The 18996-nt window shown below is 41.3% G+C and overlaps 1 protein-coding gene across 5 annotated transcripts in view; it reads left to right on the forward strand.

Annotated features, from left to right (window-relative positions):
- The first annotated feature begins 1624 nt into the window (after positions 1 to 1624).
- Ube2u (ubiquitin conjugating enzyme E2 U) overlaps positions 1625 to 18996 on the forward strand; it is a 67766-nt gene continuing 50394 nt past the window's right edge. The window contains exons 1-5 of one of the 5 annotated variants that reach the window (XM_006238443.5): positions 1625 to 2273; positions 4417 to 4498; positions 5626 to 5718; positions 8356 to 8453; positions 11885 to 12005. In XM_006238443.5, coding sequence (XP_006238505.1) covers positions 2178 to 2273; positions 4417 to 4498; positions 5626 to 5718; positions 8356 to 8453; positions 11885 to 12005 — 490 coding nt within the window. In that variant the 5' untranslated portion in view covers positions 1625 to 2177. Of the gene's footprint in view, positions 2274 to 4416; positions 4499 to 5625; positions 5719 to 8355; positions 8454 to 11884; positions 12006 to 18996 lie in introns of those variants that run through there. The other 4 variants (XM_039111114.2, XM_063261314.1, XM_039111116.2 and 1 more) reach the window with 4 other exon arrangements.

The raw sequence follows: 18996 nt of genomic DNA on the forward strand, positions 1-18996 counted from the left end.
TCATCTTACGGATCTTACAGTTTATAGTCTCCCACTGAGGGGATTCAGACCAGGAACTCAAGACAGGAATCTGGAGGCAAGAATAGATGCAGAAGTCATGGAGGAGTGCAGCTTACTTGGCCATTCATCAAGCAAACGCCCTACAGTCTTACCCACAGGCAATCTGATGGCAGCTGTTTTTTCAGATGAGGTTCCCTTCTCTCAGATGATCCTAGCTTGTGTCAGGTTGACAGAAACAAAATCAAACCTCTCGACTCAGGAAAAGCCCCACACAAAGCCACCTCAAGAAATCTGACGCATACAACAGAGAAGACCATAGCTTACGAGATGCAGCACAATCGTGACATCGATGATCCGTGTGAAACGTATATTAACACTACCATTTGGGGGCTGGAGATCTTTCTCAGTGGTTAAAAACACTGGCTGCCCTTCCCAAAGACCAGGGTTCGATTCCCAATATACACGCCGCAGCTCGCATGTAACTTAAGCTCCGGTAGATCCAACGCCGCCTTCTGGATGTGGGCACTGCACAAATACAGTGCACATGCCTACACACAGAAACGTATAAAATAATAATATTTAATAATAATAATAATTATTATTATTATTAAATACAAACATAGCAGTGTCATGTAGATGGGACTATCTTCAGATTGGCCTCTTCTAGTAAGTTTTCAATTTCAAGTGATTTGTGTGTATGAAGAGCCAATGTTAATTATTGTAGCAAACGTAGGTAATAGCTACAGCTTTATCAGCTGCTAAACACACAGGCTCACACACACACACACACACACACACACACACACACACACACGAACATAGGTGTATATACACATGCATATACTTTTTCTTACTGGCTCTCATCACTAAAGCCCCAGTCCTCTCTCCCATCAGAAGCCTTCATAACTAAAGCACATCTCCCAGAAGCCAGAAGCTAAGTGAGTTATAAAGCTGCTAGATGCCCTGCGTGACCAGTTAGTAGACCGTGGCTCGGCTGTAACAGCACCTCCAACGAAAATGTAAGAACTGGTCATCAGAAACTAGGAAGGAAATCTAGGTGGAGGGGATGGCTGGAGTCAGACAGACCGTAACACATGGGAAAACGGCATGGTAGCTTCGTAACCCGGGTGTGACGCAGGATGGGAAAAACACTAGCAAAGAAATTACTCGACCTTTAAAATGCTCAAGATGGAGGCAAAATGATCTTCAGTGGTAGTTGGGACCCGTTCAGTACCTAGAGCAGGAACCACATGCTCCCATACTAGTTTAAACCTATGACAGGCGATCCTATGAGAGCGAATAGTCTGTGTCTAGACAAGTGGCAAGGCTGTTAGCTTGAGTGAAGTTTGGTGAGTGCGTGTAAACTCTGAAGAGGAAGAGAGCCAGGGATGCTTTCAGCTATCCAGCCTGGAAAGAGGATGAATAAATTGGGGTAGAAGCCTAGTTGGGAAGCAAGAACGATTTTAGCTTTAGAAATTGGAATTCCAACTTCAGAAATTTGGAAGGGTTCTAAAAAAGGGCAGCCGGATGGTGGGCTTTGGGTACCAGTCATCATATTTTTATTACCTGACAGTCAAAGAGAAAGATTCATGGTGGTTAGGCACGCGTGAGAAGCTTCTGTGATTACAGTCCAAGTCCTGGAGCGCAGGGAAGACTCTCTATGCTAGCCCTTTGGGTGCACTGAGGGGTGGAGGATGTCGTCCTGAATGCTGACTTCCTTGGCCTTCCCCACTGAAACTGTTCACTGATTGGCTAAGAGGTCCTACAGTCCCGTTGCTGATTAGATGAGAATCAACCACCTCGCACTGCCTCTAGAGGACTGTTGCTTGGCAACGGGTTTGCTTTGTCTAGCTGAACTGACACAGCCTTCACTTGTCAGGTAGAGAGAACTTGGCAGTGCTGCTTCGGGATTTGCCTTTTCCTTTTGGCCTGTCAACAACACCGGCTTCTCTCAAGTGGTCCCCTAGTTTGTCTTGGGGTGGAAGCTGAGACAACACAGATAGGAAGGACCCCAGTCTTCCTTCAGGAGTTCCCTTCTGGAGGAGTCAGAGGTAGAAAAGAAAGTCATTATTAAATCCTAAACGTAGTAGTCATTTGACAGGGAGTGAGTAACCGTTAACCAGGGGTCAGAGGATAATCAGAGACCTCAGTCAAGAGCTCTGCCCTGAGTAAACGTGATGAGTTACAAGACAGATAGCAAGCTCGCTGGGTATTCCAAAGCTTATAGCTTGCTAGAAAGAGAGTTCAAGGAATTACAAAACAGCAGAAGCAAGGTAAGTACAGTTGCATGGGGGGAGGGGGGATCTGTTTCATCCAGTGACGCTGTTTAAGAAGCACATTAGTCTGTGTTTATTCTGTAAACCATGATTTAGTTACACCAACTTTTCAACTACTGTAGTCTAATAACTACTGTAGTTTAACAACTATTCTTTCAAATAATGATGGGTCACAATTTTAAATACATTGTGCAGGGCAATTTCTAGCTAGAGTATCAGAGTGTGTCAAGTGTTGACTGACAGGTTCAGGTTGTAATCATTACTATTGTAAACTAAGTTGTGTTTTGTTTTCTGACCAGTAAACTTTATGCTTAGAAAGATTCAGTATAAATGTGTCTCCAGGATCTTCCTCTCCCTCTTCTTCTTCCTCCTTCTCCTTCCCCTCTTCCTTGTTTGTTTTGTTTTTTCAAAACATGGTTTCTCTGAATAACCGCCCTGGCCCCTCCTGGAACTCCCTTTATAGATTAGGCTGACCTTGAACTCAGAGATCCTCTGCCTCCTGACACCACCACCCAGCACACTACATCATCTTCTGATCCTTTGTTTTTAATTTTTGTGTTCTAGTTCTACTGCATGTTCTCCTGTACCTTTTTTCTTATGTCTTTGGCTTCTAATTTTAATGCAGAAGAAAAAAAAACTACCATCTGTTCCAATGTCACTGGTGATGTTATTGGCATTCATTTGTGCTGTGGACTAATATTTGGAAAATGAAAACTAGAGAATGAGGCGAAAGGGAGAAGAACAGAAAAAAGCAAACTTAGGAACAAAGCCATTAATAGAGGAGGTGTGCAGAGGTGCTAACAAGAGCTCTGTTGGTGGTAGTTCATAGCACATGCTCTATTTCACTCCTTACTAGAAACACATTAAAAGAGAAAAAAGTCCCTCCTCGGAGATGCTTAGGATAGGCTCTATAAACATCGCAGATGCATGATCTCATGTCCAATAACACTTCTGTTCAGTCTAGACATTCTTGTTCTCTGGCATAATAGAATTCAGTGATGGGTTGAATCAGAACAGATAATGCATACAGATAAGTGCAGTGCTCGCCTTGACACTTACCTAGCATAGGTATTCACTATGCTGGCCCAGAAAGAAGTTGCTGAATTAAGTACACTCAGCATAGCTGTTTAAGGTTTTCTGTGAAGCTCGTTCTTGTCTCTCCATAGAGACAACACTTGAATGGAGGGAAAGTTTGTTTTTATGTACAAGAGTAATCTTGAAATTTTAATTTTATTTTCTTAAATAAGTTTTATTAAGTTTAATATGAAATGAATTTTTAAAACATTTTTTTAACATCACACATCAGAATCAACCAGACCGAAAGTAAATACAATGAACGTCCACACAGGTAGAATGGTGTTTGGGACAGGCCCTACAGAGCTTCAGGCTGGACTTTACCCTTTCACTATTGAGCATATATTTCTGCACTTATCCATTACCCAAACTGAGCAAAATCCATGCCAGAGTTAGAACTAGAAAAAGTTGGTTTTATATTCCCTTTCGTAGCACAAGAAAAAAATCCAGGGGCTGGGGATTTAGCTCAGTGGTAGAGCGCTTACCTAGGAAGTGCAAGGCCCTGGATTCGGTCCCCAGCTCCGAAAAAAAGAACCAAAAAAAAAAAAAAAAAAAAAAAGAAAAAAGGAAAAAAATCCAACTCATAAACATAGGTAATGGAGTTGAGTTCGGAAGGTTTTAAGGAAAATGTTCCTACATCGTGACCTCCGTGTGACAGCAAATCAACTTAAGAAACCTCCAGAAAACACACATGTTTTTTGAATTTCCAACTATTCCTTTCTTTTCTAATTGGGATCATAAATGGCCACCCCCTGCACACATACTGCATACGCATAGCCCAGCCTTCCTTCCCACCCCACCAGTGATTTCTACTCTTAGGGGTTTGCTTTTAACTTACTATTATTTCATGTGTTTCCTGACATCTAACTTAAGGCATACAGTACCTCCCTATTTCAAGAAATGAACTATTAATAAAACAGTCAAATTTTGAAACTCAGTGTAACCCAGTATCTGATTTTCAAAACTGTGATAAATATTCAGTCTGCTTATTTATTTATTTATTTATTTATTTATTTATTTATTTATTTATTATGTATTTATTTATTTTTATTTATTTATATGACAGGGCATTAATGCTTATCCTGTAAGTAGTGACCTGATGAGTTGGAAAGCTGAGATTGAAGGACTTAAGTATTCAGTTTGCGAAGGTTCGTGTTTTTAAAATCTATCTGTCTTATACAGAGAGCAAGAGAGAGGGAGGAGAGAGGAAGATAGGGGGAAGGATAGAGGGGAGAAGGAAAGAGATAGAGACAGAGAGTAGGGATCAAGTCCAGGGCCTCACTCCCATCCCTAATGTTAGTGTATTTTTAAGAAGCAAACACAATAAATACATTTATCAAGAATGTCTGCCAACAATCTCCAGGAGATCAGAGAACACCAATCAAAATTTCTGTTACTTCAGCTTTCCACGGTGATTTCTTGGTTTCCCCATTATGATTTCCCCCTATACTTCCAGAAGTCAAATCCTCAAGGAAATGGCCCACTATAAATTTTAATAGTCATGAGTTATTTTAGCTATTTATTTGAAAGAGATTCTTTGAGTGACGGGTGAGACAAGCACATAAAGCAACAATGACAACAATATGGATACTGCTATGGATTTTGGAGAGAATCCCAGAGGCAAGAGAAAGATCAGCAGTCCCACGCGCAGAAGTCAGGAAGGCTTTCTAAGAAGCAACTTCCGAGCGGATATGAGAGCATTTGCCAAGTTCAAAAGGAGAACAACACCCATGCTCCAGGCAGATTCTGGGAAAGGTGGGGTCAGCCAGTATGGGAGGAGGCAGTGTGAAGGAGACAGAGGTAGTGAATGGACAGAGCTGTGAGGAGACTGAAACTCAATCTGGTTGGATGGTAAAGGGTCTAGTCCACAACACACATGGATCTATGCACCGTGTAGGAATTTAAGAAAACCACGGGGAAACATCTGGTGAGACAGCTCAGCAAAAACACTTGCTGCCAGGCCTGATGACACGAGGGCCATCTCTGGACCCCGTGTAGTAGGAAGTGAGAGCTAACTCTAGCAAGTTAGTTCCCTACACACACACACACACACACACACACACACACACACACACACACACTCACACACACACACACAAACACACACATGCACGCACACACACACGCACAAGTACATGTGCCATAGAGAGAAATAAACATAAAGTAAAAATAAATTTAATGAAGAAAATGACATTTAAGAAAAATAAATTATGACTGGGTTTAATCATAGAAAGAACTCCCATGTTCAATAGCACCCTTCACTTCTGTATTACAGGGCTTGTTTTCCACCTGACAATAGATTTTTCACAAGACTACAACCTTGTTCCTCCAGTTGTGAAATTTGTAACAATTCCTTTTCATCCAAATGGTAAGGACTGAGAGTCTCCTTATTTTGCCTTTTTTGACTTTGTCTATGCAATCCTGTGCGTGTGTGTGTGTGTGTGTGTGTGTGTGTGTGTGTGTGTGTGTGTGTGTGTGTTTAACAACCATGTTCTTTCCCTATTGGCAACTTATAATTAAAGTAAGAATACTCATTGGGGGAAACTTTAAAAGGCAGAAAAACTGACACTCTCTTTGAATCCTAATAGTTACTAAATCCATTTTCAATATTTTACTTAATCCATTCTCATTTTTCTGTGCACACATTTCCCTACATAGTTGAGATGTAGTTTTGAATCCAGCTTTACTTTAAATGGTCTGGTCTTTTGCCTGCATTTCAACGTTTTTGTTTTCAATTAAGTATGTATGTGAAGAGGGGTGGTTGTGCACACCAGTGTGGTGCCTATGGAAACTAGAAGAGGGTTTTTGGATCCCCTGGCGCCAGAGTCGCATGTAGTTATGAGACGCTCTGTGTGATTGCTGGGAACTACACGCTGCAATGCTCTTCACTGAGGAGCCCAGCTCCCTGGCCCCTCTCCTGCATTTGTGTGCATTCTGTAAATGATCACTTTAAACAGCTGAAAAATGCATTTAGCCATGCATCATTTATTATTTTAGTTGAATGTAATTGTTCACATTATAAAAACGATACACCAGCCCACTTAACCTTTGAGAGTGAAAATGTGGTAGCTTGTTGTGCTGAATTATCTATACGTGAAACAATCTCCTGAAGCATTGTGTTGTTTTTAATTGGATTCTAAGGAAGGCAACAATGTAATTGTAGCTGTTTGTGGGTTTGCATGGACATCTTTCCATGAAACTACTGAAAACCACGACGTTTAAATGATATAAACTTAAAAAAACTCTGTAGCTACACCCATTATAAGCAAACTAAAAAAATAGCACTGCATTCTACAAACTTGGGGAACAGGTATGGTACACAGGACATACTAGCTATACCACATTTAAAAAACCTCTTGTGAACTAGCAGAAAATGGCATGGAATCTACAACAAAACAATCTCATTATGAAGAAAACATGAAAATTAAAACACAAAATATTGTGATTTGTCACGTTTGTTTATAAAATGTTAAAAGACATTAAAACTCAATTTTAGTAGACTCAGGCAGACTTGACATCAGGGTGACCTGTTAGGGAAATGATTTGACAATATCTAATCAGATATAACACATATATCCCTCTAGGCTAACATTCCAGGTTTATAGATTATTCATAGTCCATACATAGTAGCACAAGAGTCTGTTTTATTGAAGGATGCTTGTTCCCAGTACACTTAACCCATAGCCTTGTTGCAGCCTCTCCTATGTACTTCAAATCATCTCTGAATTATGGAACAATGAAAATGCTATGATTAACATGCCATATTGTTTCAAAGATAATGACAAGAAAATGCCTGTACGAGTCAGTATGAATGTATTTTTTAAATATTTTTAATCCTCAGTTGAACCCATGGGTTCTGAACCTATGTATACAGGGAGCACAGTGTAACCACACCGTCTATTAATGTAGGAATTTTTTTACATAGGAAAATATTAAGTGAAACTTCCTTCATACTTCGTCTTTCCCCTACAAAGAAAAAGTGAGACCTATGAAAGCTGGATCTTCTTGGTCACTGTAGTGTCCCTAGAATCATCATTGCTTTGCACATAGTAGGTACATAAATCTCTTTTTAGTAAGCATATCTGAAGGGTCAGTGTTGCTGACCAGCCTGACAGTCCCCAAAACCCACATGGTGGGAGGAGAAATCCAACTCCCACAAGTTATCTTCTGACCTCTGACCTCTGACCATGCATTGCACATGCATACACACACCAATAAATGAATGTAAGTAAACTTTGATAAATACATCTAGAAATATGTTATAAATTTATTTTAAATGAAAAAAAAACACCTTGAAAACAAAGTGTAAAAATATCACTTTATGGGGTAAGCGCAAGAGCACTTATGAGCATTTATACAGATGGACTCGAGTAGAATTATGAGGTTGGGAACATCCATATTTTACTTTGTATTTTCCTGTATACTTTTTTCCTCCCAAGTGTTATTTTTATAATGAAAATGTGGTTTTTGAAGCTAAGTAAACAGCCCATGCAAGCATCAGGACCTGACTTTGGCTCTGAGTACCAGTGTAAAGTTCCAGTCACAGTTACACATGCGTATTATACCATAGTTACACACGCGTATTACACCAGCACTGAGGGGGCTCCCAGCAAGAGGATTGCTGAGGTCTGCCAACCACCAGCCAACCACCAGGCTCAATGAGAGACCCTTCCTCACAGAAGTAAGATGAAGACAGGTTAGACAGGATACCTGGACTCCTCTTCTGGTTTCTGGGCATTCGCAGGCATGCATACCCATATGCGTGCACACACATGTACAATTGAATCACACACATACATATAAGTCTCACAAAACACCCTAAAGTTGAAATTTATAGTATGAAATTATTACACAGGAGCCTATAAGCTAAGCATAAATGCTGGTAGATCCTGAATATCATCCAGTGTTTATCATTGTAAGATATAGGAAAAAAGAAAGGAGAGTAGAAGCGCTAATTCTCTTGATGTGTTTTGAATAATAATATTAATATGTCATTTTAATACAGTACACCCGTATACCGGTCAACCCAGTCTAGGCATTTTGGACAAGCCAGACATGTGGGACACTAGTTATACAATACTCAGGATCTTATTTGATCTACAGGTAAGAATACAGTTATCATAAAGGCGTGTGTACATGTGTGTATGTATGTATACATGTGATTCTCTTTAATATGTACTCCCAGGCTGGCTTTGAACTCCTGATCCTGCTGCTTCCCCCCTCCTGTGGGCACCACCATGCCTAACTTAACACTCTAACATATTTACTTCTCCCACTTGCCCATCACATAAGGGTTAACACATACAGAGCATATTTAAATGCTCAAAGGATGGGAGCGAGTTGTGTCAATCAAACTTTCTCCATCAGGACCTAGAGAGTGGACCTTTGCCTGCAGACTTATTTTGAAATTGATAGTTAAAGCCCTTCGCAATCAAAGAATGCACATTTTATGAAAAAGGGGAGAAGCATCAAGATGTTTTCAATTGCGGAGAAACAGTCAGGCTTTATTTTGGCTTCTAACACTGAACATGGCTCCTCATGAGTGTTTCATAATTGTCTGACTTCCCCTGCCTCATAGGTGAGCCATTGGCTACACCGTAGCATATTCAACTTTCTTCTGTGGTCCACACAGTGCTAGCCGCTCTCTCCTGTATGATCACATCAAACCCGATGAACAATGAAACCAAATGTACCCTCTCCGTCAGGCCAATGTCTGGTTCTCAGATGTTATAACCACCATGGGGCCCACATCCTTAGAAGCATAGACCTCCATCTTCTGTTAGCCCCTCACACACCAGTTAATGAGAAAATACGAAATAACATTGGCCAGGCCTGCCCCGATGACTAAGATTCTCCCCGCAGCCTGAGACCAAGAGCTTGCTCCTGAGAAGAAGTTTCTTCTGCTTTCTACCCCCTTGGAAAGGTATGGTGGGATCCGCACTGAATCCTTACTTAGGCAATTATTATGATCCTGGAAATGTAGCTTGAATGTGCTTCCCAAAGAGAAAACTCCAGTAGTAACAGAATTCTTGCTGGTTTTGAAATATTGGATATCAAATGATTACTTTGTTTAGTGAAAGACTGCTATGAATTCCATATTTTTTTGTTTGTGCTTGTGGTTTTCTGTGTGTGTGTTTATTGTTTACTGTGTGAATGTGCTACAGTGTGCATGTGGAGGTCAAAAGACTACTTGCTGGAGAAGTTTCTTTCACTATGTGGGCCTGGGGATCAAACTCAAGTAGCTTGACAGCAAGCACCTTTACCCATGAGCCATCTCTGCTGCCCTATTTTTTGTTTGTTTGTTTGTTTGTTTTGAGGTAGGGGGTCTCACTATGGCCTCCAGTTCACTATCGCCTGGTTCCATCTCCTAAAGAGTGTGTGTGTATGCCACCACACATGACATCTTCGTAATTTTCTCTTTTAACTTTCTTACATTTGTCTCTTTATTTAGGGGTGACAGGCCATGAAATGCACGTGGAGGCCAGAGGACAACCTGTGGGAGTCAGTGCTCCTTCCACAATGTGGGTGCTAGGGGTGGAACTTGGGTAGCAGGGCTTGGCGGCAAGCACCCTTACCCACTGAACCTTCCTTGCTTGCCACCTGACTGTTTTCACAACCGTTTAGCCGCGATTGTTCGTTTTGCCCTGTGTCTACATTTCAGTATTGTAGCAGTGCCCTTGTCTGTTGCTCTGTTGCTGTGATAAACATTAACCGAAATTAACACAGAGATGAAAGGGTTATTTGACGTACATTTTCTGATCGCAGTCCATCCCTGAGGAAAGCCAAGGCAGGAACTCAAGGCAGGAACCTGGAGTCGGGGACTGAAGCAGAGGCCATGGAAGAGTGCCTGTTCCTCATGGCTTGCTCATCTTGATACAGCCCAGAAGCACCTACCCTGAGATGACACTACCCACCGTGGCCTGGACCTCCCACATTAGTCATTAATCAAGAAAATGTGCCAGTTGTGGTGGCGCACACTGGTAGGATTTGCTGAAGGAGGCAGAGGCAGGAGGATCACAAGTTCGAGGCAGCCTGGGCTACACATTTTAAAAACATTTGAAATGTAAATTTAAAAAATCCACTAAAAAAAGAAAAAGAAAGAAAACGTACCACCGGCTTGCCCACAGGAGAAGCTGATGGAAGCGGTTCCTCACCAAGGTTCCCTCTTCCCAGATGACTCCACTTTGGGTCAACTTGACCAACAAAACCAAACTGGTAAAAGCAGTAATGAGTGAAGACGTTCTTTTAACCATGTTTTATTAGCCTGCACATTATAACATTCAAAATATTAAATTATGAAATATATATTTGCAGATTAGGGTGAAGCAAAAAAAAATTGGAGGTTATCAATAAACAAATCATGGTCTAGCAGAGCAATTTTGGTCACCACTGGCCTTCCGTTTGGCCCAGGTTCATGGATTATGTGATATGCTGAATTTTAAAGGGGTTTCCCTAAGACACTAACCTATGTACTGCTGTGAATGGAATACATAGAGTTTTGTGGTTATCAGCCAGATAGCCTTAAGAGAAGAAGGTCATTTTATACTGTGCAAACTGTTCATGGTTTCTTAGTATTAGAAGGCAGAAAAGTAAAACCAGAAGAAAGGAAGTGACCAAAGAAGTCAGATTTCAAGCTCAAGGAGGTCCTCTCATACCATGGCTGGCCCCAAGGCACTAAACGTCAAAGGCAAGGACTGAAGATACTTCTGTAGGGGCAGATGGTAGCACACAGCTAACAGTGTGAACAATACTGAGTTCTGAATCCTACAGCTACAAGGAAATAAATTCCGCCAACCTCATCCAGAATCTTCTCACAGGATCCCAGCCTGCAGATGCTCTGCTTCTGACCTTTTAAATCTGGAAACTAGTCCTTCATCCTGGATTTTCCACCTAAATATACAGAGATTATAAGATTGAATCTTATAAGATGATAATTTGTGATAGTAACATCAATCATAGAAAATTACTACTGATGGTAAATCAATCAACTACTGACTTAGAAAGGGTATAGACATATGTGTAAGCCCTGGTACATGTGTGTTTAGCCATGATCTAATGTGGTCTCTTGTTAGTATGTAATGGGAGTTTTTTACAGTTCTCAAGAACAATGTTTACATAAAATCCACTTTAAATTTATGTGATAGGAATGAATGTTATAGTAAAAAATACTTTGGCTTTGATCCCAGTGTTTCATGAATACGCAGCAAAAAGTCAAGATAGAGTGATTTTCCTGAGGATATTTGTTGTTTCTTTTGTTCGTGTGTTTGTTTGTTTGTTTTTTCAAGACAGAGTTTCTCTGTGTAACCCTGGCTGTCCTGGAAGTCAGGAGCTCCACCTGCCTCTGCCTCCCAAGTGCTAGGAATAAAGGCGTGTGCCACCACCACCACCCGGCTCTTCTGTGTTTTATATCATCGCTATACCCATCTCCAGGGCTGTACATAGTAGGCACTTACTATGTTTGTTGAGTTTATATGCATGGGTTGGTATTATTATTCCAAGAAAATTTTAAACTTGTTTGTTGTGTTTTCTTTTAGATGTTGCTTTCTTACCCTATGGTAAAAAATCCATTGAACTTGGAAGCAGCCGAGCTGCTGGTTAAAGATGAGTCTTTGTACAGAACAGTAATCCGGGAACTTTTGCAGTCAGAACCACCAAGTAAGAACTGCTTCCGTACTTTTCCTCAGCAATTAGCATCTACACATGAAACATTTAAAGCAAGGAAATGACTGAGCAACGAAGTGGCCTGTAATGGCTACTTTCATATCTTCTGTATACATTTTCAGTAACGAAGTGACATCACATTGTCTCCCCTATAGCTATTTATCAAACCTATCAGTGTGATCCTTTCAATTTTTTTAATTTTATTTGTTTTTAGTGTGTGGCTTGCGTGAGTGGGCAGGCACAGTGGGTGTGTAGAGATCAGAGGAACATTTGAAGGAGTCAGCTTTCCTTCTGCTGTAATTCAGCTCTCGTGTGTGTGTGTGTGTGTGTGTGTGTGTGTGTGTGTGTCAGTGTGTGTCTGTGTGTATGTTTAACAGTGTAAGTGTGTGAATGTAGGTACCAAATGTTCACCCCATGTGTGGTCCTCACTCACTCTCCATCCTTCTCTATCAAAAGATACAGAAGATACCTGTGGAGCCATCTTGTGTACACAACGTGTTCCTTTTTTACAAAATCACCAACGATCTTAAACTCAGTGTATTTACATATTATGGTTATATAAGTGGTAGAGACGGATGCTGTCAATTAAGCGTTGTCTACCCATTATCTCACAGCATCTAACTTGAATTCTCACATCTGTAATGAATGTTTCCCAGACTCTACTTGTAGTACCCCAGATGTTGCTGACCTTGGCCTCCTTTCCTCTTGTTTAACAAAATATTCAGCATTTTCTTCCTGGGCATTTCTTTCCCAGATAGTCTTTCTAATAGTCCTGTGGGAAAGACAGTGGAAACCATCCAGTCTTCTACTTAGTTACTGATATCCTTGCATCCCTGCCAGCATCCTCCACTCTTTGTACCTGCTCCTTCCACCTTCGTGTGCCTGGGTTGTGCTCCAGTCAGCAGAACCCAGAGGGCTTTCCCACAAGCAAGCAGTGAGATATAATTCTTTCTTGTCTCTCTTGCCCCTCCTAGAATCATGCAGCAACCTTGCAAACTAGCGCAATCGCCTCTCCAACCAGCAGACTTTGATCACTCTGAATACTTTTTCTTTTCATGTTCTTTTCGGTTCCACCCTCATGTTCCTTCTAAGACTCCACATTTCCCAGTCCATTCAGAAGCTTCTACCACCACGGCCAAGTTCAAATTAAATAGTATTAATTGTAAGTCTCCTCCAATATCTGCACAGATATGCATTCTTGTCTTTTTCAAAGTCCTTCCAGCTTTGGCTGGCACTTTTGAAGTTGATTCATGCACAGAGGAATAGCATAGCTTCACTCTTAATATTCACTCCAGACCTAGCAGTATTCTGTACCATCCTGACACATTCTCTAGAACAGCACCCGCTCTCAGTAAACATCTATGACATGAATGAAGAGTATAAAGCACGTAACCTTTACTGAAACCTAGTATACCCTCATCACAAAGAAACACTCTCTATGGTGAGGTTATTTCCATATGCTATTGAGGGTTTAAAGAATTCCCTACAATAAATGACTCTATACAGTAGATTACCCTGCTGTGGGATAAACTTGAAATCAAGGCTAAGTATAGTGGTACATATTTGCCATTCCAGTACTTGGGAAACAAAGACCGAAAGATACTGAGTTCAAGGCTAGTCTCGGCTATGCAGCAAGATCTTGATTCAAATAAAAACAAACGACAACAAAAAAGAACACTGACTGTCTTACTTTCCCCATTTCTGTGATAAAATAATCTCACAAATACAATTTAAGGAAGGAAGGGCTTGTCCTAGATTATAGCAGAAGGTTACAATCCTTTTGTGTTGAGGATGTCATGGGAACAGAAGCATTAGACAGCTGGTCACATTGTTTGCACAGTCAAGAAGCAGAGAGCAACGAACACTTGCTTTCTCCCTTGTATGCAGTCTAGGACCCACCCCCAGAGAATGGTGCCACCCACAGTGGGTGGTTTTGTCCCCATCCATTACCCTAATCGAGAGACTATCTCATGGGTATGCCCAGCGGTCCATCTTCTAGGTGATTCTCAATCTCAACTTGACAACAAGATTAACCATTGCAGCTCTGCCCTTTGTTAATATAATGCCAATTACAACGCTTTAAACCAATACCTTCCACCGCTTGTCCCTAACCTCACATGTTCATCTCACAAAGCAAAATACGATCCAATTTCGAAAGTTCCCATGGTCACTAACACGCCCACCAATTAAAAAGTCCGAAGTTCTCACTTCGTCTGAGACTTGAGAAAACCACTCAGCTGTTAACGCCTATAAAATAAAAACAAGTTCAATACTTCTAAAACACAATGGTACAGAATAACTATCCATACTCCAAAAGGGAAGAATAGGGGGCATAAGGAGGATTGAACAGATCAAAGCAATACATAAATCAGGTAGAATAAAGCCAAATCCTGCAGCTCCATGTCTAGTATCTGGAGTTTGTGATTGTATCACCTGGGCTTCAGAAGCCAGACCTGAGCTTTATGACTCCTCTCACCCTGATTCCTGTAGCATATATATAAAAACTCTCATACCAGCTCCATTCTATATCTGTAGCTCACCTTTGTAGACATTCCATGGTCCTAAGATCCCCAACATCCTGACATCTCCCTTGTAGCTTAGGTTCCACAGTTAATGCCCACTTCAGGGTGTGTTTACAGGGTCTCCAACCCTGCCACACTGCCTTGCCTTATACACTGAAACTGTGGATCAGGACTTTGTGATTCCCTCAATCTTTCATCTCTTAAACTAGTGTCACATAAATCAGGGAACCCTTTGGTTTAGGCCTTCTTCCTTCAAATGAATTTGGATCGTCACAAGGCTCAGCCTCTGATGAGTGAGGTTTTATGCTTGGGGCATCTCCCCCACTGTCCCAGTGAAATACAAGCTCCTTCCAGTGATGCCCAACAATGACAGTTGTTTTCTCAGCACCTACTTAAATGCTCTCCTGTCTTAAAATTTTCCCCTGTCAAACAATTTAGTCCATTAACTTTAAATTCAACTTCAGTCAAGTTCTCAGGACACAGAAGAATGAATCCATATTCTAGGCCAAAATATCAGAGGAATAACTCATCCCAGTTCCTGATGGAGTCCTTGTTCCCTTCTGATACCTCAAGGGCTGATTCCGCACTGTCCATGTGTCTCTGGTCATTCTTGTTTTTCAAATTTCCATCAGAATAGCTCATTTAAACTCTGTTTGCTGCATCAAAGAGCTTTTCTGGCCCAAAGCTCCAAACTGTCATGTTTCTCCCTCAAACCAGTTCCAAAGGCCATGAACAATAGGTCAGGATCCTCACAGCAAAGGTTCCACTTAGCAGTACCAAATTTATGTATCATTTATTGTTCTGTGGCTGTGACAAAGTACTCTTACAAAAGCAACTTAAGGAAGGGTTTACATTGACTCAGAGATGAGGTTATCACCAGCCAGTCAAGGGGCAGAGAACAATGAATGTTGGTGCTCAGCTCTCTTTCTTTAGTTTATGCTGGAGGAGGAAAGCCTCAGCAATAGTGCTAACCATAGAGAGTGAGTCTCTCCACCTCGGTTAACTTAATCAGGAGAATCCCTCACAAACATGTCCAGAGGCTCACCTAGGTCTCATCAGGCTGACAATGGAGACTGGGGATCACCCTGACTCTAAAGTCAGTCTCCTTTGTTCTTCATGGGTAGACAGCATCCTTACAGTTGTCCAGCTACCAATACACCATTCAGAAAAGCCAGTCAAATCACCCAATGTCTGGCAAACAAGCAACAAGCCAAATAGGTTTTCGTTAGTTGTCACTATTTTATATGCACATGTTAGTGAAATGTGTAGAAATCAAACCCAGTTGGTACACATCAGCTGACTTGCTGTCTTGGCTGTTCTTGGAATAAAGTCTAGGATCGCATGAAAGGAATAACTTTCTGAGGTTGGTAGGGGAAGAGTGTGCTGATTTGCCTGTCTATACACCAGGAGGAGGAAGTAGCAGGAAGCCTGCTCAGCTCTGTTAGACAGAAGACCATCTATGTGGTCTTGTGTGAAAACTACATCCAGTGGGAACTGCTTGTTAACACTTATAAAATGGTCCCGTAAAGATTGTAAAAATCCTCCCTTTTATCTTAAACATTTAAAATATTACTAAGGAGATACAGGAAAACCATAGGAAGAATTGTTGTCATATTTTTTGACAATACAAATCTGGGTCAATAGGTGAGAAACATGAGGCAGCTCATTTTACTGTCTCTGGAGGCACTGACTTTAGCTTAGAACTGTGTCCTCAGTGTCCAGCATAGTAGCTGAATGAGTGAATGAAAAGGCAAGCATCCCCACAAACTTAGATCCAGATTTTACTTCATAGTTTACTTAGTGTGTGCAAGGAGTTTAATCATCTTGTCTTCACCACCTCATCCTTGGGGAGGAATCCAAGGACCGATTAACTAGTTGAAGACCACATTAGCACCAGGGAATCCACACAGGCCTTCCCAGTCTACCCTGCTTCCAAGTTTAATGGAGTAAATGCAATCACTTGTTTAGGGTCAACTCATCATAAGACTGTGCATGTGTAAAATGGATAGCCAAATTCAACTCAATGAAGGGCTCCTGCGGGAACTATTTACTTAATATAAACTAGCAGGAGGGCACGTGCTTCTACCAAAACGTATGTTCAGAACTTTACCCTCTCCTGGTGGAGGGCCCTCCTTTTTACCTGTGTGCTCCACAGGTACATTGCCTATGGCTAAAACTCTGCTTAGCTAATGCAAAATCAAAGGTGGTAAAAGCACTTTTCAGACATTTGAAGAGATGTCCTGCAAAAGAAAGGTCTCTTCCGTGTTGCTCCAGAAAACTGTGATCCTGTTGCTCACAGTCAGTCAGCCTGCCCTAGGCCCTTAGACAGAAGCCACTCACGCCCAATATTTACCGCTTTGGCCCTACCTTGTACCAGAATATTTCTTGACTACATTGGAGATGTTTTTCGCAATGGTCAGTGTCTGGAATTAGTTTATCTTAAGCCCTGCCTGCCTAGTTACATGTAGATAGATATGCTAATGTTGCTCATTCTCCAAACATTCCCAGAATAACTTCGGTGTTTGTCCAGCCTATACCAAGTGACCCAAGCTCTGAGCTCAAACTTGTTTGCTAGTGACACAGTGACTTTTTCATGCCCTACTAGGCTCCTGCCCTTGTAACCTATCTCCCTTTTCTACAGTGCTAACACACTCCCAGGCTGCCTGGTAACATCCTGGAAGAATTGTGCCAAGAAAAACCTTTTACTTGCAATGCTCTAGTTTGGACAATGAACTATCTATCAGTAGCTGACCATCCCTAGAACCAAATGCTGTTGAAGTTGTACCCTTAATGATAGACAGCATCCCACAAGTCCTAAATAACCAAGAATGAGAAACAACTCTAACTCAAGTTGTTTAAAAGGATGTATGAGACCAGTTGGCCAGGTATTAAACTCCCCATCAAAATCATGTTCTTTTATAACCACCAGGGTTGATTTAGTAGCATTAAATGTTCGTTTTCGATTGTTAGCAAAGAGCCTTGTTTCCTGGTTAAGGCAGAAATTGGACAAGAAACCATTCAAACTTTCCAAATTATACTTGTTAGTTATGAAATTTTGGAGAAAGAAAGGTCTGGAAGGAGCCAACGTGTAGCAGTGGTTGGCCTTCCAGACTGATCCCTGCTGCCTTCTAGCTTGTCATGACAGGATTTCATATTGGCTCAGTGACCTTTGCTGTTTCCCAAGCCTTCCTTGTGAAGTTCCCTCTCTTGAGTGCTCAGATGATCAAAAGGACGTTCATCTTCCGAGTACTGTGCTTGCCTTGACATTTTAAACATAAGGTTTATATCATTTTTAAAAACCCATGGTTGAAGGAAAAGTTTGAGTATAAAAATAGGAAAACTCTGTCGCTTGTCTCTGTCGCTTTAGATAAAGGAGGACCATCGTAAATCTCAGATGCTATTCTGAACAGACTGTAATATAAAAAGATGGCGGATGAGTTGATAAACTAGCATATATAACCGGCAGTTTAATTAACACCTGAATAAAGGGAATCACGAAAGTCAAGGGGATTATAATCCTTTTCTTACATAATATACTTCTCAAGCTTGTGTGCTGCCTCATCTTATGCCAACACAAACCAGAGTTATCTGAAAGGAGGGGACCTCAACTGAGAAAATGCCTCCATAAGATCTGGCTGTAGGGCATTTTCTTAATTAGTGATCCTTGGGGAGAGGCCCCACCCATTGTTGGTGTTTCCACCCTGTAGGTTGGTGGTCCTGGGTTCTATAAGAAAGCAGGCTGAGCAAGCCATAGGGAGCAAGCCAGCAAGCAGCACCCCTCCATGGCCTCTGCATCAGCTCCTGCCTCCAGGATCCTGCCGTTTGAGTTCCTGCCCTGGCTTCCTTCAGTGATGGACTTCAATGTGGAAGTGTAAGCTGAGTAAACGTTTTCCTCCCCAACTTGCTCTTTTATCATAGAAACTCTAAGACAACTTGGTTTTGAAATTAATCCCTACTGGGCGTAGTTTTTCACACAAGTTCACCTAAGTACGCTGTCTAAAATAGAGTGAGTGAGCTCCCTGCCAACCCCTCCTCCTGGTATATATTCTTCGAATACATTCTGTCTACTTCATAGTTAGGAAAATGCAGAAAGCATTTGATTTTTTAGTTCAAGCTTCCAATTAGTTCACTGATACTTTTTAAAATTGCTCTAACATAGAGTAACTTTGAGAAGTTTTTCTCTGGACAGATAGCTGATAAAGTCTCAGAGAATTGTGAGTTTCTATTTTATTTTATATATTTTCTATTTTTATATATGAAGAGGCATGGATTGGTTCGGGGGGTAGTTGTAGAAATTCTCTTTTCTCTGGATAATGTATTTTCTAGACACCAAGGGAAACAGAAATTTAGTCCAGTGGCACTGTTCATTTGTCACAGAACAGAGGCTTTAGAAGCATCCCTGAGACCCAGAGACCACAGCGTTTGCACACATCTGTCACAGAGGTGTGGGGAAGAGGCACTGT

Source organism: Rattus norvegicus, chromosome 5 (genome assembly GCF_036323735.1).
Source record: "Rattus norvegicus strain BN/NHsdMcwi chromosome 5, GRCr8, whole genome shotgun sequence".
Lineage (NCBI taxonomy): Eukaryota > Metazoa > Chordata > Mammalia > Rodentia > Muridae > Rattus > Rattus norvegicus.